Consider the following 18,494-nt stretch of genomic DNA (forward strand, 5'->3'; position numbering starts at 1 on the left):
TTTTCATGCCTTGATATTCTGGGTTATATGGCTGCATGGAGGGGCTCTGAGTCAAAGATTATCTGCCTTGATATTCTGGGCTGAAGATGTTCTCATTCCTCGCATTTCTATGATTCCAATGGATATGCCATTTCAATTTGAGAGATTGCAATTCCCAATTCGATTGGCATTTTCAATCACCATCCACAAAGCTCAGGGCCAATCTTTAGATTCTGTGGTTCAGATCTAGACACGGATTGCTTCTCTCATGGACAACTATATGTTGAGGGTTCTACAGTCGCCAAACCAGACAATCTCTGTATCTGCACAGGCAATATACCCAGAAATTCATTGTAAAATTCATTTCTCTTTTCTTTCTTTTCCATTTAACCAGACTGGGCTATAGCAACACGTGGCTGGGGACAGCTAGTACACTATAAGATCTCTCACATTTATAAGAAAAGGCAGTGCAGGGGAATTCAACTTTTATAGGCAGAAGAAAACTCTGGACCAGAGCTCCAAGAGGAGGCAGATCTCTGGATCAATATACAGGAAGAGAACATTTGAAATCACAGGGAATGAGGCTATGTAGTTTCCAGTCATGAGGACCATATCCTACCAACAAGGTCAGAAGGGAAATGCTTCCGTGTAATAGATGCTGGGGAACACAACCAGAACAAGACACTGAATGTGTAGCTTAAGTGTGGATTTTTATGTACCACTCTGGGTTCGAGAACAGAAGGCTGGACAGGTCTTTGGTCTGATTCAGCATGGACCATTATATCTTTCTCATGGACTGTGCACTGAAAGAAATGTTTGCATGAGATTCAGTGAGGGAGTAGGATGGAGGGGGGTTGGGTTATCACCGACACAGTAGGATGATGGTTCATAATTTATTAGAAGTGTCTAAAGACAAGTATTGAATTGGGCCCTTTATGCTGCATTTGCTCTATTTCAGAGAGAAAGAAAGAGAAGGAGGGAGGGAGGGAAAGGAAATTGAAAGAACCTGTGTAATAAAATGTATTTGAATCTCATGATATAGAAATACATGTACTCATAATAGATAGAGGTAGAAAGCAGCATGATAAGTTCACAGGCTAAAGAGATATTAAGCAGAAAGACAAGCTAAATTAATCTTTTTTAATATGTGCTCTCCAGCCTAAAAACAAAAGAATCCAAATGAGTTGCTAGGTTAAGTTATTTTCTCCCTCTCTCTTATTTTAAGGCCAGGAAGTCACATTGAAACCATCTGCCGTTGTTTTAAGAGTGTTCCCAACACTTAATGAGCTTTTTAAAAGCGAGTTTAAAATCTTCATTAAAACTGGTGTACAGCAGTGGATTGATCAGGGAATTCACGTAACCCAACCATGTCAAAAAGTGAGCCACTTCTGTAGACACAGTGCCAAGTCCAAGGCCCACAATGAGTTCTTTAATAAAAAATGGTAACCAAGACAAAATGAACGCACTTAAAATAAGGCCAAGGATGCGTGCGGCCTTGCGCTCCCGCACACTGGAAATCTGTTGGCGATCTCCAACCAAATCCAGGTCGTTGTCAAAAGTAGGGCTCTTCATTGAGGCATGCATTCTGTCAAACTCCATGGTGGGATCCGATGTGGAGAAATCGGACACACAGAATGTCTGTGTGATCTTACAACTGGTAAAAGAGTTTTGGCTGTCTGTACTCCTGCTGCTGAGGTGTCGGCTTGAGCCACGCTTTTGATAAAGACTCTTTGCAGCGTGATAAATCCGATAATAGACAATCAGTATCAGGGTCAAAGGGATATAAAATGCTCCAAATGTGGAGTAAATGGTATAGATCACATGGTTGTGCTGAATCTGACATTCACTGGAATTGATGTTTATGTTGTGGTTCCTCCAAAACAAAGGAGGCATGGAGATGAAAGTGGAAAGGGTCCATACGGTGCCAATCATACCTGCAGCTCTCTTGGCAGTCCTTTTCCTGGCATATTCAATGGCATCCGTAATGGCCCAATATCGATCCAGAGCAATGACACAAAGGTGAAGTATTGAACATGTGCAACAAGTCATGTCTATGCTCAGCCATATCTCGCAGAGGAAGTATCCAAGTGTCCATCTTTCCATAACTATGTAGGTGATGCTCAAGGGCATGACCAGAACAGCAACAAGTAAGTCTGTAACAGCCAATGAGCATATTAAATAGTTTGCCGGCTGGTGAAGCTTCTTTGTTGTACAGATTGCTGAAATGACCGAAGAGTTCAGCAGCATTGTTAGGGTGGTAATGACAGACAGAGTCAGGGCAATAAGCATGTTTTCAGTAGCTGTCTTGGACTGGACAGTCACAGTAGCTTCTGTTGTGAGGTTTGTCTGATTCATCTTATCTGAACTACACAAACTGCTTATTGCCTTCAGTGAGTAGACAAAATCAGGTTGAAAAACCCTCCATTCCAGAAGATCATGAAAGATACTTCAGGGCTGATCTTTATGCTCCATCTTATTTTCACATCCAGGCACCTTTCCTCCACCTGCTCACTGGTTGGCTGGAAAACAAAAAAATATGACTGTTAGTAACACATTTTATGATTCTACTCCTTTATTTATACCTCATCCACCTGCCCCCGGTTATGCACTGGGTTAAACCCTTGTGCCAGCAGGACTGCTGATCGATAGGTCAGCGGCTCGAATCCAGGGAGAGTGGGTTGAGCTCCCTCTGTCAGCTCCAGCTCCCCATGCTGGCACATGAGAAAAGCCTCCCACAAAGATGGTAAAACATCCAGGCATCCTCTAGGCAACGTCCTTGCAGATGGCCAATTCTCTCACACCAGAAGTGACTTGTGGTCTCTCAAGTCACTCCTGACACACACACACAAAACACATCCACCAGGATGGAACATCGTCGTTCCCAAATCATGTTTTGTCATGGAACCTATGCAAAACTAGACCCACAGAATAGGCATTCTATTGCATCACTTGAACAGTTGCAAATAACTTCGCTACATTTCTGCTTCCACTTACTGAGAGAGAGAAAGGAACCAGTACAAAAATACTGGAGTCAAGAAATACAAGACTTCTCCATTATAGACTTACAACTCTAATTCTCAATATATTAGAATTGGGTTCAGAAAATACTTCAGAATGTTTCATTTTTGTTAGTGAGTGATCCCCACTTAGCCATGGTAATGCATTGGGTGACCTTGAGCAAGTCATATACATATATGTAATACAATTTCAGCCTCAGAGGAAGGCAATGGCAACCCTGTCCTCACAAATCTTGCCAAGAACATACCATGATAAGATCACCATGTGTTGGAAATGACTGAAGGCATACAACAACATGAAAGCCGGTGTTAAAAACAGTGTTCCTACTTAAAAGAGAAATACCCAAAGGATAACAAAAAATACAGTATAGCAAAGATGACCAAAACAGATCCTTTTTTTCATGTCAGGAGCAACATGAGAAACTGCAAGTTGCTTGTGGTTTGAGAGTGTTGGCTCTCTGCAAGGACATTGCACAGGGGACACCCGGATGTGTTATCCTGCTCCCTGAATTCGAACCGCCAACCTTTCGGTCAGCAGTCCTGCCGGCACAAGGGTATAACCCATTGCACCATTATTATTGTCCCCAACAGATCCAATAATAAAATAAAATATACTAGCAAACATATCAAACTGCACATGGCAGTTTAAATATGTAAGCAGTGAAAGGCCATATCAGTGATTCACTAGGGAGTCTTGGAAAAACAGAAAGGATTTCTTATGCAACTGCAACTGAAAGGTGATGCACTGCAATGTCCCACTAAAATGCACATTTCACAACTAGAGTGTCACAACAGAAAACATCAGAAAATTAAATCTTCTATGATGCAGAACCTTTAACAGGACCTCAAGGGTGGTTCTTAATAAACAAGAAGCCATTTCATGAAAAGTTTCAGAGAATAACTTCAGGTTGTATCTATATTAAACTGTGCTTATCTTTGAAAACCCAATTAGTTACTGTTATTGTTCTATGCCCCCAAAGACAACCACTTCTGTAGGGGATTTTCTTTTCCAAGCTTAGGTCTTCCTATTTATCACGTAAGTGAAAGGACTTGGATTGAACAAACCAAGACATATTGCCATGTAGCTCCGTGATATTTAATACATTCACACAAGAATCAAATCTAGATGACATCTTTTACTGTCAAAACTCCCCAAGGCATTACTTTGTACATTTACCATTTACCCTCTTATTGCAATTGTTTCAGAAGAGCGTATTCAAGGTAATGAAGATTAGCCTTTTGTAAGCATGTTTTCGTATTCAGGAGCCAGTGCTTTAATATTATAGAAACATACCATGAAAAACACAGATTTTATAATACAGGTTGAGTACTCCAAAATGCTTGGTGCCAGGAATATATTTTCAGATTTTGGAATATCTATATCTGGACATGCACACATAATCTACATAATCTTGAAGATGACACCCATGACATTTAGGTTTCATATACACCTTTCACATGTAGGCTAATGTTGATTTTATACACAATATTTTAAAGCATTTTGCGCTGAAACAAAGTTTGTGCACACTGAACAATTAGAAAGAAAAAGTGTCACTATCTCAGCCACCAAGGTAGACAATTCTGGTGTACTCCGTAATTCTGGATAAGCACCTGTATGCTGGTTTCAAGTTAAAGTTTAAAGATTCTGTAAACATTAATATTTAAGGTCAAAGCCCATTGCTGTCTACATGAGGTTATGAAGTTTGCTCTAATTGTTGCTGTAAGACCTTGTATCCCACTGAGCATTTCTTTGCAGGAGGCAATCATGGGCTTGTTGGACAGAGACACCTGCTGATGTGAAAATTCACTAACAAGTATTTTAAAAATATAGACTTTTTGAATTCTTACTTGACTGAGTGGTTTACAGCTTGACTTTGAACATGCCTAGGAATGAATATGGTTTTGGTGCCTTGTCTTAAATTGTATCAGATCAGGATTAGGCACCTGTAGCCTTTCAAATCTGGCAGGACTTTTATCTCCAGATTACATAGTCAAGTCTGAGGGCTGCGGGGAGGTACAGTCAAACAACATACTCAATGGTATGTTACATCAAAATGTGGAGGAAGCATGTGGCCCTCTATATATTGTTGGACTGCATTCCTCACCTATGGCTATACTAGTGACATTGATGGTGGGGTTACATGTTTCCCATCCATAGATTAATATGAGAGTTTCCAGTTTTAGATTTTCATAATAGAGTCTTGCTTATCCAACCTTCACTCATCCGACGTTCTGTATTTTCCAATGCAGTCTGCCTCCACAGCTGTTTCAATACATTATGATGTTTTGGTGCTAAATTTGTGAACACAGTAATTACTACATTACATTACTGTGTATTGAACTATGTTTTCTGTTGAGTGGTTGTAAAACATGATGTTTTGGTGCTTAATTTGTAAAACCATAATGTATTTTGACGATTAATAGGCTTTTCCTTAATCCCTCCTTATTATCCAACATTTTCACTTATCCAATGTTCTGCCAGCCCATTTATGTTGGATATTCGAGACTTTACTGTAATAAAAAGGCAATTGCATTGAAACAGCAAAAAATGACATGCTTGTTTTTTCAGTTGCTATTAATATCCTTCCCTTTGGAGGGAAGGATATTAGAGGCAAAGATGAAGTATTTTGGACACATAATGTGAAGACAGGAAGGCGCAGTGAAGACAATTATGCTGGGGAAAATGGAAGAAAAAAGGAAGAGGGGATGATCAAGGGCAAGATGGATGGGATCCTTGAAGTGACTGGCTTGACCTTGAAGGAGCTGGGGGTGGTGATGGCTGTCAGGGAGCTCTGGCGTGGACTGGTCCATGAGGTCACAAAGAGTCGGAAGCGACTGAACGAATGTACAACAACAGTAAAATTAAGTTTCAGGGTTCCTTGACAGAGGGCAGATCCAGATGTGGAAATGTTGTTGAACAATGAAGTCTTCTTAGTTTTTGTTTGAATAACCAGACAAGTCCTTATCACCCTAGGAACTCGAGGGAGAAAAATCTCATCATGGGGGTTTTCATCTGTGCAGCTATGTACCAGAATAGATCAGGATAATGCCTCACAACTTTTGCTGGAAAAAAGCAGGTGAGACAGTCCATCTAGACCAGTGGTTCTCAACCTTTAGGTCCTCAGATGTTTTGGCCTTCAACTCCCAGAAATCCTAACAGCTGGTAAACTGACTGGGTTTTCTGGGATTTGTAGGCCAAAATGCCTAGGGACCCACAGGTTGAGAACCACTGACCTAGACAAAGAGACAGCATACATAGTCAGCAATGGCCTACAATGATTGGACATCATCTTTCACCAATCTTGATCCTTCCAGATCTGTATACAGTAGGTCCTTGGTATCCACTGGGTTCACTTCCAGGACCCACATGAATACCAAAATCCCCATGGATCCCCATTATAAACAATGGCATAGCAAAATAATATATATAAATAATGACAAAACTGGGCTTTGTCTTTTGGAATGTTTTGGAATATTTTCAAGGCTGTAGATAGTTGAATCTAAGGTTGCAGAATCCATGGGTAAAGAGGCCAACTGTATTTTGTTTTTCAAGAAAAAAGATTGTTACAATGGTCACAAACTTGCTGCTTACACTTACTGTGGGATGGAAATCATGTGGATTTTCAAAAGTTGCTGGAATCCAACTCTCGGAATACTATAATTAGTGAACTTAGCCAGTGAAGAGGAATGCTGGGAGTTGCACTTCAATAACATATTGAAATTCTCACTGTGGTTAACTATCAAAATATTCTTATAGACTCTGTCACCAATGATATATAACTTTGCATAGAACCCTGCATATATGTAAGGAAATTCCATGTTCCTTACATATGTAAACCTCTTTGAAAATTTTAAAACAAAAAGCCACATACTTGGAAAACAGTAGACAACTGCACCTGACAATCACCTTCTGGGGGTCTATCAATCACTCTTTAGCCTAGAACAAGTCACCCTGTAGCTCCATGAAGGAGTGGGAGCAATAAACTATTTCAGGCTAATAGTGTTTAGTTAGGAGTTTTCCTCTTTGGTGCTAGCACTGATATATTCTGCAGGAGAGTTGCATGGGGTCAAAAATGGATTTAAGGAGTGACATGCCATTTTTTCTGGAGTGTCATATGGAAGCCAGTTCCTTGATGTATCACTGTTGAAGGTACAGGAATCATTTTAGAATTGCAAAGACAGAAACTTGTGAACTGGTGGTCCACCAAGAAGGACCAGTTTTTTAAAATTACCATATACTCGAGTATAAGCCGATCCGAATATAAGCCAAGGCACCTAATTTTCCCACAAAAACTGGGAAAACTTATTGACTCAAGTATAAGCCAAGGGTGGGAAATGCAGCAGCTATTGGTAAATTTCAAAATGAAAATAGATACCAATACAATTACGTTAACTGATGCATCAGTAGGTTAAATGTTTTTTTAATATTTACATAAAACTGTAATTTAAGATAAGATGATCCAACTTTGATTTAATCATTATTTTATGTAAATGTGCTTATGTATCCTTCCAATAATCACCATAGTTTATTTTAACTATACATTTTGAGGAAAATGCTGTGTGTATATGAATAAGCAAAAGTGGGAAAGACTGGTGCCAAGAGAGGAGAGGAAGGTGCATGCTGAGTGAGAGAGGAGGAGAGGAAGGAGAGCTGGGTTGCTGTGCGGAGAGCTGAGGATCCTGGCAGGAAGGCGTGGGGCTGAAAGAAGCCCCTTTTCACCCCCATGCCTTCCTGCCAGGACTCTTACCCAAGTATAAGCCAAGGGGAGCTTTTCAGCCTAAAATACAGATTGAAAAACTAGGCCTATATAAGTATATACATTAAGTTGCTTTGATAAATGTAGAATACTGCATGAGTAGAGGTCATGTTTCAGCAGCCTTTCTTATAAACTTGGCAATCTGTGCCCCACACAATGTTCTTTCTGCCTGCAGGATTATTGCTCTGTAAAAGCATTTACACAGTGCTTGGGTTAGTTAAAGACTGCCCTGGGTTGCAAAACAAGCCAACACTTGTAAACTTGGCTTTCATTTTCACCTTCTTTATAGCTCAAATTGGGGAGTCAGCTGGCTATAAGAAAAATGAATTCCAGCTGTGAAGAGGGTGGCTGATGCAATTTGCCATTGGAGTCCAAAAACAAAACAAAACAAAACATAAAGAAATAAAAAGAAGGAAGGGCAAGTGAGAGAAGAGGAAACAGTGAGAGAATGAAAGAGGTTATTTTGAGGGTATGTCAACAAAATACAGCAGGAGTTTATGGGGTTTTTTTAATGGTTTTACTGCTTGAGTTGCTTTTAGTTTGCTTTGTTGATGATTATTAGTTGACATGAACATTTTTTTCCCATAAAAAGGTGGGATAGAAATAAAATGAAATAAATAGAAGTACAATTTGTGGATTCTTGAGTAGTAGTATAGCACTGACCACATGCAAAGTGTTTGCATCCACTTGCACCTACATTTACTTCTTGTACAGTTTCACAGAATTAGCACTGAGGCAGAATAGAGTAATTTGCTCCCATTTATCTACCCACTTAGAAGACCCTTTTGTAAGTCTGAAAATGCAACAGATTTTTTGTGAGTTTTAATGGACATGTAGATAATTCACCATGGAACAACAGACTGGTTCAAGATTTGGAAAGGAGTATGGCAGGGCTCTTTCCCTACCTACTAAACTTGTTGCAGATCACATCATGAGACATGCAGGGTTTGATGAAACCAAGACTGGAGTTAAAATTGCTGGAAGGAACATTAACAACCTTAGAAATACCATTCCTCTGACCAGGGGCCCCATCCTGCAGTCAACCAACTTTGAATGTCTCCATCTGAGAGTGGGTGACCGGGACAGAATAGGGATTCTGTTAGTGTACTGTCCACCTCGCTGCACTACGGTCTCCCTACCTGAGCTAGCAGGGGTGGTCTCGAGCTTGGCATTGGAGTCCCAATGGCTCCTTGTGCTGGGGGACTTCAATGTACACACCGAGGCTACCCTACTAGGAGCGGCTCAGGACTTCATGTCTTCCATGGCAACCATGGGGCTGTCCCAACGGGTATCTGGCCCCGCTCACAGTGCGGGACACAGGTTGGATTTGGTTTTCTGCCAGGGATGGGAGGATGGTGGCGGTGTTGAGGAGTTGACCATCTCTCTGTTGCCATGGACCGACCACTACCTGGTTAGATTTAGACTCACTGCACCCCCTAACTTCTGCAGGGGTGGAGGACCCATTAAGTTGGTCTGCCCCAGGAGGCTTATGGATCCGGACGGATTCCTGATGCTCTTGGGGAATTTCCGGCCACCTCGGTAGGTGATCCTGTTGATGCCTTGGTCACTCTCTGGAATGGGGAGATGACTAGGGCAATAAACACGATCGCTCCAGAACGTTCCCTCTCAAGTAACCGAGCTAAACCAGTTCCTTGGTTCAACAAGGCGAAGGAAGAGGGAACTAGAGAGCGTGTGGCGTTCAGAGCCGAGCGAGCCAAATTGAACACAGTTTGTGTCCTTTCTAAGGGCATATGCCGCGGCAATAAAGGCTGCAAAGAAATCTTTCTTTGCGGCCACTACTGCGTCTGCAAAGAACCATCCGGCTGAACTGTTTCAAGTTGTCAGAGGCCTTTTAAATCCCACCTCTCAGGATGGGAGCCCTGACAATTCGGCAGCTTGCTGTGAAGCCTTTGCTCAGTTCTTGCAGACAAAGGAAGAAAACATGGAGGCAGTGACAGACTTTGTATTTCTGGGTGCAAAGATTACTGCAGATGCAGACTGCAACCAGGAAATCAGAAGACGCTTACTTTTTGGGAGGAGAGCAATGACCAATCTCGATAAAAATAATGAAGAGTAGAGACATCATATTGGCAACAAATATCTGCATAGTTAAAGCAATGGTATTCCCCATAGTAACCTATGGATGTGAGAGCTGGACCATAAGGAAGGATGAGAAAAGGAAGATTTTGAACTGTGGGGTTGGAGGAAAATTCTGAGAGTACGTTGGATCACGAGAAGATCAAACCAGTCCATACTTCAGGAAATAAAGCCCGACTGCTCACTGGAGGAAAGGATATTGGAGGTAAAGATGAAGTACTTTGACCACATAATGAGAAGACAAGAAAACTTGGAGAAGATATTGATGATGCGGCCGACCAAGGGCAAGATGATGGATGGCATCCTTGAAGTGACTGGCTTGACCTTGAAGGAGCTGGGGGAGGTGATGGCCGACAGGGAGCTCTGGCATGGGCTGGTCCATGAGGTCACAAAGAGTCAGAAGCAACTGAATGAATAAACAACAAAAATGATAATTCAAAAGGGAGTCTGATTACAACTTGCCATGTCTTGGTTAAATCAGCTTCCAAATGTATTCCAAGACACTGTAAGACCAATTTGGTCTTAGGCTGAAACATTCAAGGAACTTGTGAAACATTGCCAGAATGGTTGAACATGAATTAATGCATGTTGACTTCCTTTTGTCCCACGAGCCAACTGAACTGGATTCTGCCTAAATGGATTTTAAATGTCTGCTAGAAAGAAGTGGCAAACAGAAGAAGACATACAATGTTGTTTTTGTGAAGCTGTGCCACTGGGAAAGTCAAACAAAGTCACCAAGAAATGAAGAAATTGGTTGGGTCTTAAGCAGCCTGTTCCAGCAATTCCTGTCTTCTAGGTGGGCTTTCAAAGCCAAGGTATTTTGAGAAAGCTGACTTGGAAAACTGTCTATCCAACTACAATTTTCCTTGCAACTTTATAAATGTTCCTTGGAAGGTTGCTGAATTTTGCATGGCACAGAGGATTTGCAAAGCCAGCCTTTTCAGAATACTCTGGTTTTGAAAATCCACCAAAAGGAGAATTATACAAGAAGGTAGCTGAAAACTAATAACATTTTGTTTTAAAGGTAGTAGGATTTTTTTTATGCTTTACCCTGTGCTTATGTTCTTTTGATTCCTTATGCTACTGACTGTCTGGGCTGACATAGTTATGCCAGCATAGTGCACCATGAACCATAGAGCATCAACACATGGGTCTATAAATTCAGTTGTCATTCCAGCATGAGTAGATATTCAGTATAAATCACTCAACATTTATATATATCCCATTGATTCAAGGGGTCTTCTCTAATTGGAACTAGCATTTTGATTTAGCATCCACTATATTCCAGTCAACTATAGTTAGTAGCCATAGTAGACAGTTTCCAAGATCTGCTATATGTTCTCTGAAGTAAATTGTTGCTCAAAATTTGGTAATCTGATATTTTAGTGGGAAATGAGCAAGAGTTTAAATACGACACAGTCTCTCTATTACAGTGGAAGGTGATGCAAGGTGAGAACAGAAGGTCCAAAGGCATCATGAGGTTGGTGTATCACTAGATAAGCTCTGGTTTACTGCTAATATGAGACTTCCTAGGTGATAAGGTAGTACTTTGCAGTTCTTTTCTTTGGTTGGAGTTAGATAATGAGCCTGGAAAAGCTATGACAGCTCTCAGACTTCTTCAGCCCACATGGCAGAGCCCCCAATGGCACAGTAGGTTAAACCCTTGTGCCGGCAGGACTGAAGACTGACAGGTTGGAGATTTGAATCTGAGGAGAGTACGGATGAGCTCCCTCTGTCAGCTCCAGCTCCCCATGTGGGAACATAAGAGAAGCCTTCCACAAGGATGATAAAACATCAAAACATCTGGGTGTTTGCTGGGCAATGTCCTTGCAGATGGTCAATTTTCTCACACCAGAAGCGTCTTGCAGTTTCTCAAGTTGCTCATGACATGAAAAAAAAATGCCCACATGGCCACAGCAGTTCTGAGATGTATAGTCTAAATTTATTTATTTATTTACTTATTTATGTCATTTTTATCCCACCCATATCAGCCCAAAATTCTTTTACGCTTTGAGTTGGATAGTGATGGTAAATGCTTCCCCCCTGCCTCCGCCCTAATAATTCCTTACATGGCCCATGGCAAGTTTGAAGCACAACACATTTCTGTGGCTTCAGATCTCATCAAGCAAAGCTAAGAGGCGAACTTCAAGCACTCACCATGAAGTAGGATGCCATAAAAGAAACCCCTGGGCAGTATTAAAGTCAAAGATTGGTTCCACCTTTCCCCAGGGAAGCATTTTCTTCATGATATTGCACTTTTAATAGAAGACCATAAAAAGGATATATTCCTTCCCCAAGGAAGGAAGACTGGGGACATCTAAAATATCTGGAAGTTCAAATCTTAACCCAGAGAGGTATTTTTAGTCTAGCTACTCACCCTCCCATAAAGCAAAAAAAGATGGAGTTAATTTGCTCTGACTATAATATAAAGAATAAAACATAATAGGAGATTTTACTTGATTTGAATGAGTAACTATTTCTTAAAAAATAAAAGGTTACCTGCATTTCCTTCTATTTTGCATGTGAACATGAATAGAATTCATGTCATTTTTTACATGAAGAGTAAAATAATTTTGTTGGTATTATTGCAAATCAGTAAGGATTAAGTCTGATTGTTAGAGAAGCTGGAAATTCAGTCTTTCAAATCATGCGTTAATTGGGAATGTTCTTCTATCTGAATTTACAGCAGGGATGGGGATTATATAGCTCTCCATATATTGTTGCTCTGCATGTTTCTATTATTTTTCACCACGAGTTATGCTGAAGAGGTATATGGGAGTTGCAGCCCACAACATTTGGAAGGTCACATGATTTCCCCCTTGATATAATAGCTAGACTGGGATCATGTCTCTGAATAGATGCAAAGCCTATAACCCTTCCCACCAAGTGAGTGGTTCTCAATCTTTTTTTTACCAGGGACCAGTTGACCATGAAGCACTTTGACCAGGGACCACTTTGACCAGGGACCACTCTCCAACATTAGTACCAAAAGTGTTATGAATCAGTTTTGATCAACTTTAGATTCGGTTTGGTTATTTGGGGAGCTGATTCAGAAAATTGCATTGGATAGACCACGTCTGCTTTACTTTCTGATACAGAACATATGCCATCCAGTAGACGCCATCTGCTCGCCCACAGAAAACCATATTTAATAATCTAGAGCTGATGTGGTCTATCCAATGCAATTTTCTGAATCAGCACCCCAAATAACCCCAAGAACAGGCCTAAAAATGAAGACACCAGGGCGCCCCCGCTTCCAGGTGCCACATGGAATGACTCCACTCAAGGGGAGGGAGAAGGAAGAGAAGCAGCAGTCAGGGGGATTATTGTAGTACATCTCATGGGTAGCCAGCCTCTCTACTCCTGACATCCCTGCTGTCTTAGCACTATAAGAGGGTTTCATGAGACCAGTCACTCTCATTGCAATAGTGTAGTAATGGTAAGGCTGCAGAGCATGCTTTAGTTCTTGGAGACCACTGGTGGTCCATAGAACACAGGTTGGGAACCACTGCACCAAATCATTGCAACATCTTTCCCCATACCTGGATCTGTGGGGCATGTTTAAAGACCACAGAGCATACATTTATAGCACTGAATATTTTACCCATGAAGCACTAGTCAGAAGTGCAGATGGAAAGCCAGATATGATTACTGTGGGGATAGATAATTCCATTTGTGTATAATATGTGTGCTGTATGCCTTTAGGTTATTCCCAACATAGTGACCCTAAGGCAAACCTATCATGAGACTGTATTGGTAAGATCTGTTGGAGAGGAGATGGCTGCCATTGTATTTGTCAGGGGTTGGAAGATAGCTGCACTCACGCAAAGACATCCAGTACGATTCCACAAAGATACAATTCAACACTGGTTTCCTGATACCCTTGCCCATCATTCAAAGTGCATACCATACTGGCTCTTTTGCATGTAACAGATAACGTAAATTGGTATGTGTTCTCTAAATCAGTTGATTGCTAATATAGGTTTTGACTTAGCAAAATGAGGAATTTAACAATTTGCCCACTTTTCAATGTAAACATATAAACTTGAGTACTTTCTGTTGTTCAGAGCTCTTGTGTAAATCAGTTGTCTCCAGATTTGTCCTTTCAAGATGAATTGTAACACATGGCCAGCAAATATGCAAAGATTTGGGGAAGCCACAAAAAACATACATAATCAAATCCAGCTTGCTGTCCAAGGTCCTGAAGTGTTTGAGCTGTCTCAAATTGTTGTTGTTCATATGTTCAGTCGTCTCCGACTCTTCGTGACCTCATGGACCAGCCTACGCCAGAGCTCCCTGTCAGCCGTTACCACCCCCAGCTCCCTCAAGGTCAGTCCAGTCACTTCAAGGATGCCATCCATCCATCTTGCCCTTGGTCGGCCCCTCTTCCTTTTGCCTTCCACTTTCCCCAGCATAATTGTCTTCTCTAGGCTTTCCTGTCTCCTCATGATGTGGCCAAAGTACTTCAACTTTGTCTCTAGTATCTTTCCCTCCAGTGAGCAGTCGGGCTTTATTTCCTGGAGGATGGACTGGTTGGATCTTCTCGCAGTCCAAGGCACTCTCAGCACTTTCCTCCAACACCACAGTTCAAAAGCATCGATCTTCCTTCACTCAGCCTTCCCTAAGGTCCAGCTCTCACATCCGTAGGTTACTACAGGGAATACCATGGCTTTGACTAGGCGGATCTTTGTTGCCAGTCTGATGTCTCTACTCTTCACTATTTTATCGAGACTGGACATTGCTCTCCTCCCAAGAAGTAAGCGTCTTCTGATTTCCTGGCTACAGTCTGCATCTGCAGTAATCTTTGCACCTAGAAATACAAAGTCTGTCACGGCCTCCACATTTTCTCCCTCTATTTTCCAGTTGTCAATCATTCTTGTTGCCATAATCTTGGTTTTTTTTACATTTAGCTGCAACCCGGCTTTTGCGCTTTCTTCTTTCACCTTGATTAGAAGGCTCCTCAGCTCCTCCTCGCTTTCGGCCATCAGAGTGGTGTCATCTGCATATCTGAGGTTATTAATGTTTCTTCCAGCAATTTTCACCCCAGCTTTGCATTCATCCAGCCCCGCACATCGCATGATGTGTTCTGCATACAAGTTAAAAAGGTTGGGTGAGAGTATGCAGCCTTGCCGTACGCCTTTCCCAATCTTGAACCAGTCTGTTGTTCCGTGGTCAGTTCTGACTGTTGCTACTTGGTCCTTGTACAGATTCCTCAGGAGAGAGACAAGGTGGCTTGGTATGCCCATCCCACCAAGAACTTGCCACAATTTATTATGATCCACACAGTCAAAGGCTTTAGAATAGTCAATGAAGCAGAAATAGATGTTTTTCTGAAACTCCCTGCCTTTCTCCATTATCCAGCGGATATTGGCAATCTGGTCTCTCGTTCCTCTGCCTTTTCTAAACCCAGCTTGAACATCTGGCATCTCTCGCTCCATGTATTGCTGGAGTCTTCCTTGCAGGATCTTGAGCATTACCTTACTGGCATGAGAAATAAGGGCCACTGTCTCAAATAATGAAAATGTTACATGATTTTCATTATTACTGCCTCATTACATCATTTTCATTACTACATTACAAGATAATTTGACAAAAAAACAGAATTGTGTGTACTTATGGGGCTTGCATTATCCAAGTTTTCAAAGGAGCATGTGTTAAAGTATTCTTGCTGTTCCTGGATCAAATTTATGGAGGGAGAGCATGAAGCCAAAAGTGAACTGGTCAGAAAAGTCAGTTGCTGGGATATGAGGTATGCTTCACCAGATTTTAAGATCTTTGGCTGATGTCATTGAGGCCAAGATGAATATTTTTAATTTCTTGGCATTGTTAGGGATGTTTCAAACTCAATCCAAATGATCCAGAGAATACAGTAGCTTCATGCATTGCTTTTCTCCTTCCTTCTTTCCTTTCTTCCTTGTTCCCACATGAGTGATTTATGTGTAGCAGGGAAGAATCAGTCAATAGCTGATTTATTAGCTATTTACAATTTATATAATGCCAACAGTTTAGGAAATACTGCACAGATGCAATATGCCTCCTGCCCAGGCAGCTTACAAAAGTAAGTATTTGCTTCTAATGCTGCTCTCTTTGATTTATATAAACATGCCCTTAGGTATATTCAATGCAATCCAGATGCTGAAAGAGATGGTATCTAGCCACTGTAAAGCTCAAAGGTACACCTAACCTTTTCAGACAAGAGCATTTTAAATATGATGGTCAACTCGCACCTATAAAAATATCTAGTCTGTGGCTTACATTGCTGCTTAGAGACATGCCAAGCACAAATATTTACCTCATAACCAGGAAATCTGACTTATTTAACTTTGGGGAAAATGGTGCTAGCTGAATTAACATGGAGATAATATTGAATAAGCTAAATGTCACCAAGTATGGTTGGTTTTCATCAGAGTCTGAGACTTCATCTTGCTTATTACTCTTTCATTTCAAAGGGCCATTTTCCTTTTGCTTCTGCTTTCGTTATTTACACTGCATTGAAGAATTTAATTGATGACCTTTTATTCTATCCATTCTAAATACCAAAGCTGCCAACCTGTTCAGCAATTAAGATGTTGTATACCAGATGTATGACATTGCAGTCCACATTTTGGGGTAATTGTGCCATTGCAGTGACCAAAGGTCTCCCCAAAACCTACCTTTTAAGCTGCACAGTCCAACTGGAAAGCAGGGAGGTCAGAAATGATTTCTCCAGCCCTCTTCCTGAAGCTGGATGCATTGTAAAAGACACATGGATGCACCATAGTTGAATTCCATACAACCTTGCTTACAATGCCAGTTCTCCATCAACATGAAACCAACATGACTGTGATGGTTTGGGGAGAAATAGCTACACCTTCTGATGTAGGATCTTGGTTTGAAGGTTTTTGATCATCCAAATGAGCAAAGATAGAATTAAGCAATTGAAAGCTATGGAGAGACCATAGCTAAGCAAAGAATAATGAACCACAGGTGAACTTATATGTACATTTGGGAAAGGGGGTGGTGTACACCCGGGATATTAATTTGCTTTAGAAATGGATGAACCAAGATCAGGCAAACTGCAGTGTTTGATTCCAGAAGCCATGTTTGACTTCAAAAGAGAAAAGCTTTAGGGGCAAATACTAGGGGCTGGCTTTAATTTATTGCCCTTCTATGATCATCTGGAGGGGTTATGGCTCTATTAAAACTCATATTTTGTACAAGTAACACTTCTCTAGTTAGGCCAGTGATTCTCAGCCTGTTGATCCCTAGGTGTTTGGGCCTTTAACTCCCAGAAATCCTATCAGCTGGTAAACTGGCTGGGATTTCTGGGAGCTGCAGATCAAAACATCTGGGGACCCACATGTTGAGAATCATTGATTTAGGCAGATCAGGTTAGCAGGTGATGGGAAAAACTGCTTGAGAGCATGAAGACTCACCCCTCATCAGAGTAGGTAGCACGATCCAATGTGGATCAAAAGTATGAGGGTGTAAGGCATTTTCATTATGTCCCTAGTGATCTCTGTTTGGTTGCTCTTGAGAATATTAAAGAGGCCACTTGGGCCCTTTCTCACTATACAATTACTAGACTATGATCCCACTTTGACTCCATGGCTGCTCTTATGAAATACTGGGATTTGCAGTTTAGGAAGAAGCATCCTCAGCCAGAAAACTCTAATGCCCCACGAGATTACAAATTTCAGAATGCCATAGGATGTTGCCATGGCAATTAGAGTGGACTCATAGTGCATGAGAACAAAAGAGCCCTCTGTCTATCCTTTGTTCTTATGCACAACACTAAGATACTGCTTGGAAGAAATATTTGTGTCAAGGGCATCTATGATTCCAAGACCAAATGCCTGTCATAAAGTCAAGAATTAAAATTATCCCTTTTCTCAATTGCTTGAGATTAGTCCCCACAATTACCTTAGGAATGTGTATTCGTTGGCCAATATTAGTGTTCTCAGCCACCTCTGTGGGGTAGCACCCTACAGGCACAGAGCCCAGCTCTTAGAGGAGTCCTTCATCAACCCATTATCAATAATAATGGCTATAAGAGGACTATTTACTTCTACCACTCAGAGCTATTCTGCCAGATCCATGTTCAATTAAAATAGCCAGTGCTCCAGTTATGTGTGTACCTTATTTTATTTTATCTTATTTTACAAGTACCAGAATCTCTCAGGAGGTGTTCTCTCCAGGTGTGCATCAGTCACCTTTGAAAACAAGTACCTAATGTTCTACAAGGCAGATCCCACATCAAGGGATTTTTGTGCTGAGGTCCAGGGTATGTATAATTTAACATTATTGTGTTTATCAGACAGAAAAAGGAACAACATGAAAGAAAAATGAAAAGGAGTGTCTTCAATCATGTTACCTAATGCAAAGGGCATTTTCTCTAGTTACTAATCAGTGGAAGGAACAGATGCCCTCAGAGCCATAAAAATAAATGTTCCACATTCATCAGATTTCTTCTGCCTTTCATAACAGGGCAAAAGTGTATTGCAAGCCATTAAGAGTGAACCAAGACATACCGCCACCAGGTTAATAAAAACTTGTTTTCCTCATTATGCAGCCTAATCCTAGTTTGTCTCTTTGATGTTGTTCGTTACACAGAACTATTTTCTTTCCCCTTCCCACTTCAAAATCAAGCTAAGATAACTGTACT

General features: G+C 41.1%; 1 protein-coding gene across 1 annotated transcript in view; it reads right to left on the bottom strand.

The window, feature by feature from the left end:
• Nucleotides 1–715: 715 nt before the first annotated feature.
• Nucleotides 716–18,494, bottom strand: part of HTR1E (5-hydroxytryptamine receptor 1E) — a 52,416-nt gene continuing 34,637 nt past the window's right edge. Inside the window, exon 2 of the mRNA XM_060755045.2 lies at nucleotides 716–2,498. Within this exon, the coding sequence (XP_060611028.1) occupies nucleotides 1,240–2,334 (1,095 nt within the window). The 5' untranslated portion in view covers nucleotides 2,335–2,498 and the 3' untranslated portion in view covers nucleotides 716–1,239. The remainder of the gene's footprint in view (nucleotides 2,499–18,494) is intronic.

The sequence above is a fragment of the Anolis sagrei genome, chromosome 1, assembly GCF_037176765.1.
Source record: "Anolis sagrei isolate rAnoSag1 chromosome 1, rAnoSag1.mat, whole genome shotgun sequence".
Lineage (NCBI taxonomy): Eukaryota > Metazoa > Chordata > Lepidosauria > Squamata > Dactyloidae > Anolis > Anolis sagrei.